General features: G+C 44.5%; 1 protein-coding gene across 1 annotated transcript; it reads left to right on the plus strand.

Annotated features, from left to right (window-relative positions):
* Positions 1-3,807: 3,807 nt before the first annotated feature.
* OR6K2 (olfactory receptor family 6 subfamily K member 2) lies at positions 3,808-10,605 on the plus strand (the record flags this gene model as incomplete). Its single annotated transcript, XM_080691551.1, is given in 4 exon segments — positions 3,808-4,748; positions 4,750-4,769; positions 7,680-7,982; positions 10,505-10,605. Coding segments are annotated over 4 exon segments (1,365 nt in total).
* Between the last annotated feature and the right edge of the window lie 344 nt (positions 10,606-10,949).

Here is a 10,949-nt window from a genome sequence, read left to right on the forward strand (position 1 = left end):
AGCCCGATAGCAGTAAGGTCAGTGGATCAACGAATTTGGGAGAACGGGAGAGATTTAGAGAAAGAAGACCTGACAATGCACAGTCCCAGTGGGCCTACTGATATTCTGAGCAGCCTTTGGGAAGGTTTTGAGGAGCAGAGTGATTTTAAATATTAAATTTCCTTATCAGTGTGTGAGATGCAAATATAGTCTCAAAAGTTTGCTTTTAAGCCACAAGTGACCATAAGCAATTGACTTCTGAAATATCTCAGGAGCAAATGTTCCAGGAATCGGTGAGATCTGCAGTTGGTTATCGGGCAGTTAAGGTCACTGGTATGTGCAGTAGACATCATTACTGAACTTTGGAGGAGGACAGAGGAGGGATCAATGGGCCAAGCTGAATGCTTTCCTGTTTAGATTCATGTCTTCTTCTTCTTTTTTATTCCCCAGGTCTGGGGATGAAACCCAGGGGCATTCTACCTCCGAGCTACACCCCCTGCTCTATTTTTTTATTCTTTATTTTGAAACAGGGTCTCACTGAGTTGCAAAGGGCCTCACTAAATAGCTGAGGCTGTCCGTGAACCACGATCCTCCAGTCTCAGCCTCCTGAATGCTGGGATGACAAATGTGCACCACCACGCCCGGCTCTTAGATTCATGTCTTCTTTATGTTTTCTTTAGCTTCACGATATCTCTTCAGGAGGTAAAAGAATTAGGCCTGGGCTGCTCAGAATGCACCTTCTTGAATGAGGGCGTGGTTCAGTTTTAGAACCTTGTTCTGAGAGACACAGTTAGCAGATGTACTGAAGACCATTGGGGGCATACCAGAACTGACAGGGGAGATGAGGTATGTCCATCGAAACTTTGGATAACAAATATTAAAAGAATGAAAGCATGTATATAGGTATAGATACAGGTATATAGGTGCAGATTGGATATAAGTGTAGACATAGAAGCCAGCATATACTCAGATATACCCACACCCCCACACACATACACTATAAAGAGTAGAAACAGCTAGAAATTCAGCAGGTGAATGTGGGGGAAGTCACGATTCAGTACAGAATGAATGGGCCTGGGAAGTTGGGGTCATGGTGAGGTTTCTAAGTGGGGGAGCACTGAAGATAATGTGGGGCTCAGGAGAGAGAGTCCAAACCAGGACCTGACAATGGACAGTCCCAGTGGGCCTACTGATATTCTGAGCAGCCTCTGGGAAGGTTTTGAGGAGCAGGGTGGTTTCAATTATTAAATTTCCTCATCAATGTGTAAGATGCAAATATAAGTAGTCTCAAAAGTTTGCTTTAAAATCATGTTAATTAGTGAGAGTAGCAGATCAGGACAAGTTGAGAGTCTTGGATGAATGGGACCTTGAAATAGACAATTTCTCTGTGTGGAAGAGATTACTGAATGAGAAGAGGGAAAAATGAAGGCAGAATTTGGGGTTCTCTGCCTCGCAGGAGGTAGGAAATGGGAGAGCTAGTGAGAGGAAGCCGCATGCTGGGGCCTCTTAACAGGCAGGCAGCTTTCAGGGCTCCACAACTGATGTTCAGAGGTCAGTGGCAATGGACGCAGAAAGCAGAAGCTAGACCATCTGCTTAAAGAGAGTCACGGGCAATGAGGAGAATACTACACATTAGAAAAAAGTATTGAAAGAAAAAAGAGTAGTCTACATCAGCAAAGAAGCATTGCTCCCATGTTAATAAGATGTGAGCAGATTCGTTAGCAGAGAAGAAATCAATAGAAAAGCAGAATATATGTTTCTGAAATGGAAATCAGTTATAGTATGATGTCCTACAATATGAGGTGTTTAATATGAGGTGTTAATGTACAATATGAGGTGTTCCACACAACTTTACAGTTCTGTCCTCTCAACAAACCACCTCAAACAGTTCTACCAGAGCACTCCTGCCTGGAGAACTTAGGACTTCGAGTCTATAAGTTAGTTCTTTTGACCAAAGGCTGCTGGAAAAAACAACTTGAGAGCTCCCTACCTAGAAAGCAGGGAAGAAACCCGGGCGTGGTGGCACACACTTGTACTCCCAGCATTCGGGAGGCTGAGACAGGAGGATCGCGGTTCGTGGCTAGCCTCAGCTACTTAGTGAAGCCCTTTGCAACTCAGTGAGACCCTGTTTCAAAATAAAGAATAAAAAAATAGGGCTGGGGGTGTAGCTCGGAGGTAGAATGCCCCTGGGTTCCATCCCCAGTACCGACCCCCCCACACACACAAACGAACATACACAAACAAAAGAAGTAGGAAAAAATGGGAGGAGGTAGAATAGTCTCTTGTGTGTGTGTGTGTGTGTGTGTGTGTGTGTGTGTGTGTGTGTGTGGTACCTGGGATGGAACCCAGGGGCATTCTACTTCTGAGCAACACCTCCAGACCTAGTTTTTATGCTTTATTTTGAAACAGGGTCTCACTGAGTTGCAAAGGGCCTCACTAAATAGCTGAGGCTGTCCACGAACTGCGATCCTCCTGTCTCAGCCTCCCTAATGCTGGGATTACAAGTGTGCACCACCACACCCAGCTCTAGTCTATCTTCTAAAAGAAGATTAAATAACAGAAAATCATTGCAATGCTTTTTCTCCCTTAAATATTCTCTGAATCATTGTTAAGAATATGCATACAAAGCTGGCATGGTGATGCATGCCTGTAATCCCAGTACTTGGGAGCCCAAGACAGGAGGATCTCAGGTTCAAGGACAGCCTCAACAATGTAATGAGACTTTCAGCAACCTTGTGAGACCCTGGTTCTAAACAAGAAGTAACAAGGGGCTGGGAGTATAGCATGGAGGTAAAGTATCCCGGGTTCAATCTCCAGTACAACTAATAAATAGACAAGTAAATGAATAGAATATGTAATGTGAATAGAGGGGGAGTTATTTAGAAGAAGAAACAGGGGGAGATGGGTAGAATTCTCCAGCTCTGGCCTTGTCTTTATCACTGAAATGATTAATCAAAACATTCAGCCAGGTGTTCTGGCACATCTGGGAGGCTGAGACAGGAGGATTGCAGTTCGTGGACAGCCTCAGCTGCTTAGTGAGGCCCTTTGCAACTCAGTTAAACCCTGTTTCAAAATAAAGAATAAAAAATAGGGCTGGGGGTGTAGCACAGAGGTAGAATGTCTCTGGGTGCCATCCCCAGTACTGAAAAATACACACACACACACACACACACACACACACACACACAGATCAGAAGACCTGGTTACTTGAGGAAATAATTGTGGGAAGAGAGTGAGGGAATCAATACCATTGGAACATTATCAGCATCATCTTAGTGACTTGCTATTTCTCCAGTGTCTTGTCTAATTCTATGCCTGTCAAAATCCAGTGGTCAGGGTGTATTCATTTCGAGTCACCCCCCCCATGCCATTTTGGCATGGGGCTGTATTTCTATTTTCTGTATTTCTATCTTTTTAATAAACTTCTTTAAATCTTCAAAAAAAATCCAATGGTCATAAAATATTCTCCTCCGACCAGCTCTCTCAACATTGCCTGCAAATGAGTGGGCTCGGCTCGGTGCCGCTGAATCAGAAGCCCTCGACCCGGGGACCAGCACCTGAGTTGAACGAGCCTCAGGTGCGTCGGAGGCGTGCTGATGTTTGGGGATCTCTGGCTCAAAATGTCAGCTGTGCTTTCTGACTGTTTTTGCTTTAGTTGTATGCAAGCAGGGACTGCAGACCACCTCATTTTCCAGTCATAATCTTCTTCGTCCAATGCAGGGGTCTACCTAGAGACTGGCTCTTGACAAGTGTATTTTTGCTCAGAGAAATAGCAAACACTTTCTGGGTGGGCTTGAGTGTTCCAGGAGCTGCAACTCCCCCCTGGCAATGGAGACCCCCAATCGGACCACTACCCAGGAGTTTATCTTCTCCGCCTTCCCCTATTCCTGGGGAGACTCCGTTACCTGCTTTGTCCCGCTGCTCTTCATCTATGCGTTCATCGTGGTCGGGAACCTGGTCATCATCACAGTGGTCCAGCTGAACGCCCACCTCCACACGCCCATGTACTTCTTCATCAGCGCCCTTTCCTTCCTGGAGGTGTGGTACACCACGGCCACCATTCCCAAGATGCTCTCCAGCCTGCTCAGCAAACGGAGGAGCATCTCCCTGAATGGCTGCCTCCTGCAGATGTATTTCTTCCACTCCACCGGCATCAGTGAGGTTTGCCTCATGACAGCCATGGCCTTCGACCGCTACCTGGCCATCTGCAGCCCTCTGCACTACCCCACCATCATGACCTCCAAGCTGTGCGCCCAGCTGACTCTTGGCTGCTGTGTGTGTGGCTTCGTCACGCCCCTCCCTGAGATCGCCTGGATCTCCACCCTGCCCTTCTGTGGCTCCAACCACCTGGAGCACATCTTCTGTGACTTCTTGCCTGTGCTGCGCCTGGCCTGCACGGATACGCGGGCCATCCTGATGATCCAGGTGGTGGACATCGTGCACGCGGTGGAGATAATCGCCGCGGTGACACTCATCCTCATGTCCTACGCTGGCATCGTCACTGTGATCCTCCGTATCCGCTCGGCTGAAGGCCGCCGCAAGGCCTTTTCCACCTGTGTCTCCCACCTCACTGTCTTCCTGCTCTTCTTCGGCAGTGTGGCTCTCATGTACCTTCGCTTCTCGGCCACCTACTCGCTGTTCTGGGACACCGCCATTGCCCTGGCCTTCGCGGTTTTATCCCCCTTCTTCAACCCCATAATCTACAGCCTGAGGAATAAAGAGATCAAGGAAGCCATCAAGAAGCATGTGAGGCAAGCCAAGCTCTTCTTCCACAAGACCAGGGACCTCGAGTAAGAGTAAGAGCTCTCTCCTGGGAGGATGGAGTCGGCTGCCGCTTCCTCTCCCTCCTTCACCTCAGAACTCTGTTGGTCTCCATCAGCCTTGTTGCTGAAGGTGGTCTCCCAAAGCCTCCCAGTGAACGTAATTCACTAATAGCTGGGTTCCATGGCTTTTTTCCCCTATCTCTATCAAATTCTACATATTTTTAGGGGGGGAAATCTAACTTTGTTCATTAATCTTTATGCCACTCAAATTATTTTGTTAAAATGACCTGAGTAAATGCTTGCTTGTTTTCTTTCCCTCTCTTTCTTTCTTTCCTTCCTTCTCCTTCCTTCTTTCCTTCCTTCCTTCCTTCTTTCCATCCATCCATCCATCCATCCAAACATCCATCCATCCATCCATCCATCAGTCTTTTTCTTTGTACTGGGGATTGAGCCCAGGGCCTTTTTACTTCTAAGTTATTCCCTAGCCTATCTATCTATCTATCTATCTATCTATCTATCTATTTATTTATTTATTTGGTCCATTTTGAAACAGGATTATCACTAGATTGCTGAGAGTCTCACTAAATTATCAAGACTGGCTTTGAATTTGTGATCCTCCTGTCTCACCTTCCCAAGTACTGGGATTATGGGCATGCACCCCCATGCCCGGCTAATTTTTTTATTTTTTGCTACTGGGGATGGAACCAAGGTGCATTTTACCTCTGAACTATACTCCTAGCCCTATTTTTAGCCTTTTTATTTGATTTTATTTTTTGCAGTACTGGGGATGGAACCCAGGGGCATTCTACATCTGAGCTATAACCCTAGCCCTATTTTTTTGTGTGTGGTACTGGGGTTCCTGGAAACCCTTCTACCTTCAGGCTACACTCCCAGAGCTATCTTTATACTTTTTAATTTGAAAACAGGGTATCTTAAGCCAGTGCAGCTGGCTTCGAACCTGCGTGATCCTCCTGTCTCTACCTTCCAAGCGCAGGGATTACAAGCATGCACCACCATGCCTGGCTTCCCTAGCCCTATTTCTTATTCTTTATTTTGAAACAGTGTCTCACTGAGTTGTGAAGGGCCTCACTAAGTAGCCTGAGGCTGGCTGCAAACAGTGATCCTCCTGTCTCAGCCTCCCGAATGCTGGGATTACAAGTGTGCACCACCAAGCCCAGCTCATGCCCAGCTAATTTTAACCTAGTCAAAACATTTGTTTGTAAAATAGGATTTCTGGAAATCATCTTCAGAGTTTGTCTTCCTTGGTAGCATGAATGTACAAGGTTGAAGAATGACTCTAACTGGTAAACTTATTCAAGTGCTGATCACTAGCTATCTAGCTAAGTTACACAGAAAATAATCATTTTTCATGATGAATGTAAAACCTAATCATTATTCCCACTGTGGTCAAATGCATTGTGCATATTAAGGAGTAAATATAACCAATATCTATTGACTGAATAAACCAACACCTTCATGATAAATTCTGATCTCTCCAGCCAACTGATCAATTGTATTGGACAATGATTTTCCATTTTCTTTTCTTTTCTTTTTTGGTGGTTATTGGGGTTCCTGGAAACCCTTCTACCTCTGGGCTACACTCCCAGACCTATTATATACTTTTTAAAATTTGGAAACAGGGTCTGTTAAGCCAGCGAGGGTGACTTTGAACCTGCGTGATTCTCCTGTCTCTGCCTCCCAAGCGCAGGGATTACAAGAGTGCGCCACCACGCCTGGTGAAAAGACTGGTTTTATAAAGCTTCTTTGGATTTAGGCTTAGATGATTTCCTTCAATGCTGCTATACCCAGAGATAATTACTAGGAGATGAAGCATCCAGCAATTTTATGTAAGGTTTGTGACTGGGAGAGTATGTATCATTTTTTAGAAGAAACACAGTTAGCTCTGTGGAAAATTACCCCGGATCACATCTCTGCCCTTTGCATTCTTATATTAAAAATGACTCATAATGAATAACCTGCGGTATTTTAATGTGGTTGCCCCTGTCCACATCAGTTAACAATCATAATTCTTTTATTATGCAAAGTAGATTTAAATGCAAAGTTGTTTCTTCAAAACACCGTGGCTCACCAGAATTGAGCCATGTATCAGTTCTCTGAATAGGTAGATAAGTCATTACTGTCCCCGTTAGATGCTTAAAAACATATAAGTAGATTTCCGGTGATCAACTAATAGATGAGCCATGGAACTGAGCATTGAAATAAGATGGTGAGAATGCAAGGACTGGGAGAGGAGAAAATGGTGACTGTGGGACGCAGCACATCTCAGTAGATGTAACAAGAAGTCAATGACCAAGAAGGGCCGGGCGTGGTGGCGTACACTTGTAATCCCCGTGCTTGGGAGACTGAGACAGGAGGATAGCGCAGGTTCAAAGCCAGCCTCAGCTACTTAGTGAGGCTCTCAGCAACTTGGTGAGACCGTTTCCAAATAAAGTGTAAAATAGGCCTGGGAGTATAGCCCGGAGGTAGAAAGCTCCTAGGTTTTATCCCCAGTACCCCCCCTCCACACACACACACAATTTACCAAGAAGGCAGCTCCTTGACAAGAAAAACAAAGCAGCGAAGATACATTGGAACAAAAAAAAAAAAAAAAAAGGAACAACGGAGAAATAAAGTCCAATACTCAGACACACGAGCAAAAGCAAAGCGCGCAAGCACACAACTGACCGGATGTGGCGGCCTCCGCCATCTTGGAACCCAACCCGAACACACTTCCGGCTCCGCCACCCCAAGAAACCACGGACTTGAGGTGAAGTAAGCGGCGGCAGGACTTTGACATCTTAAGCAGCCGGCACCATGTTTCAGGGATGAAGAAAAATATCCCAAAGCCCCTGCGCTCAGCAGAAGCCGGCACCCGCAATAAAGCCAGCACCCGCAATAAATCTGGCCTGAGGACAGAAAGGTAACCATGTTTCCCAGCCATTTTCCAGAGCAGCTGCATGGACCCGGCTCAGATCTGGCGGCCCGCACTGGAGGGGGTCGGGGCAGAACCTACAGACACAGGAAAGGCCATAGTGCCCAGGTGCAGCGCCCGCTGGGTCTCAGGGGGGCGCTCTGAGATTACACTGGACACCCTCGGAAGTGCAAAGCCCAGGCCCCGGAAGTACAAAGCCCAGGGCCCGGAAGTGCAAAGCCCAGGCCCAGAAGTGCAAAGCCCAGGCCCAGAAGGCGCAGGCCCTGGGCCAGAAAGCGTGAAGCCCTGGCTGGAAAACGCTGAACCCTGTGCGGTAAGAGTGGAGAGAGAGGTGCCAATGCTCCAAAAGTGGGTCCAAAACTGCCAGTAGGTTACAGAGCAAATTAGAGATACTGGAACATGCTCCACAATCCACTATAGTGAACAGACATTAAATGGACCCTATATGTGTAAATTGGCAGTATTGGTGTGTGTGTGTGTGTGTGTGTGTGTGTGTGTGTGTGTGTGTTCACTGTCTCTAGTTTATTTTGGAAAGGTTTTTTTTGTTTTTGTTTTGTTTTTTGCAGTCCTAAGGATGTAATGGGGGGGAATTCTATCTCCGAACTACACCTCCAGCCCTATTTTTTTCTTTTTTCTCTTCCTTCCTTTCTTCTTTCTCTCTCTCTCTCTTTCTTTCTTTCTTTCTTTCTTTCTTTTTCTTTCTGCAGTACTCAGTATGGAGCCCAGGGGTACTCTACTTCCAAAGTACACCCCAGCCCTATTATTTATTTATTTATTTATTTATTTAGTGGTACTGGGGATGGAACTCAGGGGCAATCTACCTCTGAGCCATACTCCCAAAAGCCCCTGCGCTCAGCAGAAGTCGCCCTGGCAATGGCACACTGTGCCCTTCAGAAAGCTGGCCCACAGGACAGCAAGATAACTGTGTTTCCCAGCAGAAGACTGCCCAGAGCAGTACCCCCAGCCCTACTTTTTATTATTTATATATTTATTTTGTGGTACTGGAAATGGAACCCAGGGGCATTCTGCCTCTGAGCTACACCCCCAGCCCTATTTTTTTTATTCTGAAATAGGTTCTCACTGAGTTGGGAAGGCTCTCACTAAGTAGCTGAGGCTGGCCATGAATCTCAATCCTCCTGTCTCAGCCTCCCAAACATTGGGATTACAAGCGTGCACCACCACACCTGGTTTTGTCTTTGATTTGCTCTTATTATATTGTTAGTTTTTGCTCCTTGTCTTGTTACTTTATGCATGGTTGTGTGCTCCCTCCCCAATTCCTTTTACAAGCTTCCTCCCTCTATCCTATCTACTCTCTTCTCTCAAAACTTTTCTTACACTTTCTATATCTCCTTGTTTTATATTTAAGCTATCTCATATCTCCATACCTAAATACTCTATACTAACTACAAGAAATCCTTCTATACCATTAACCTCAACCAGACACTACCTTATTATACTTAAATTCTCACTCAACTTAATCATATCCTTTACCCTTCTCCTGTACCATAACCCCTCACCACTGAAAACAACATTACATCCTTGTGCATGGACCTGCTGTCACCTTTAAATCCCTAAGATCAGATCAGACAGGTTATCCTCACACATCAAAAAAAAAAAAAAGAAAGAAAAGAAGATGCTAAGACAACAGAAACACAAACCCAACACAACAGATGCTGAAAAAACATTTGAAAATATCCAGCACCCATTTATGTTAAAAACACTGCAGAAAATTGGAATAGAAGGAATGTATCTCAACACCATTAAGGCAGTATACAATAAACTCAAAGTCACCATCATACTCAATGGGGAAAAACTGCAAGAATTCCCTCTAAAATCAGGAACAAGACAAGGATAACCACTATCACCACTTCTTTTTAATATAGTCCTCAAGACTCTTGCCAGAACATTAAGACAAGAGAGGAATATCAAAGAAATTCAAATAGAAAAAGAGGAATTAAAATTCTTCTTTGCAAATGACATGATCTTATATCTAGAAGACCCAAAAATATCAGCCAAATGACTAACCAGTGCAACAAAATGGCAGGATACAAAATCAACCTAAAGAAATCAGTTGCTTTTCTATATGCCAACAATGAATCCATGAAGAAAGAAATGAAACAATTCCATCCACAAAAAATAACCTCCAAACTGATAAAATATGTAGGAATAAACCTAACCAAAGACATAAAAGATGTCTACGATGAAAACTAAAAAACATTAAAGAAAGAAATTGAAGACCTTGGAAGATGAAAAGATCTTTCTTGCCCATGGATAGGCACAATAAATATTATCAAAATGGCCATTCTGCCAAAAGTTATTTATAGACTTAATGCAGTTCCTATCAAAATGCCGATGACATTCTTTATAGACCTAGAAAAATCAGTCATGAATTTTATATGGAGAAAGAAATGATCCAGAATAGCCAAAGCATTCCTCAGCAATAAGAACCATGCCAGTCATCAAACTATACTACAGAGCAACAATAATTAAAATGTCAGTGGTGTGTAGGTGTACACTGAGGAAGAGGCAGCAGGCAAGATGTCTTTAAGATGAGCAGAGGGCCACAGCTCGCTCGGGCTTGTAGCAAAACTCCATTTCTCATCAGAGCTTTTATTCTTACACAGAACAATTAACATAAATAGTGAAACATGCGCCAAGAAATAATCAGCTGAAACTGGGGATACCTTTAAACTTTTTAATTACATTTTGAAGTAACTAAACAGAGCATGAAGACTTTGCCTTTCACATGCTTCTCAAAGAGACATTTACTCCTGTCTGTCCTTGAGGAGGTTCTGCCTGTAACTTTGCCTCGCACCTGCTTCTCAAGCAGGTATTTGCTCCTATCTGTCCTTGAAAAGGTTCTGCCTGTACTCAGAGCCGTTTGCTGCTCTTTCTGACTTGACCCGCATGCAGGTCATGCCAGGCCTGTAGGCAGAACATTCTCATCCTTCTGGGATCTTGCCTGGACTTGGCTACTGTCTACATTAAAACAGCATGGTATCAGCACAACAACAGGCATACAGACCAGTGAAACAGAGTAAAAGATATAGAAACAAACCCACACACTTATAATCAATTTATCTTTGACAAAGGGGCCAAATTCGTATGCTGGAAAAAAGCCTTTACAACAAACAGTGCTGGGACAACTGGCTATCCATTTGTAGAAATGGAACTAAATTCTTCACTCTCACTGTGCACAGGAATCAACTTGAGATGGGTCAAAGACCAAGAAATCAGACCAGAGACTATGAAGCTATTAGATAAGGGCATGGATT

Source organism: Muscardinus avellanarius (genome assembly GCF_963383645.1).
Source record: "Muscardinus avellanarius genome assembly, chromosome: 3".
Taxonomy (NCBI): Eukaryota; Metazoa; Chordata; class Mammalia; order Rodentia; family Gliridae; genus Muscardinus; species Muscardinus avellanarius.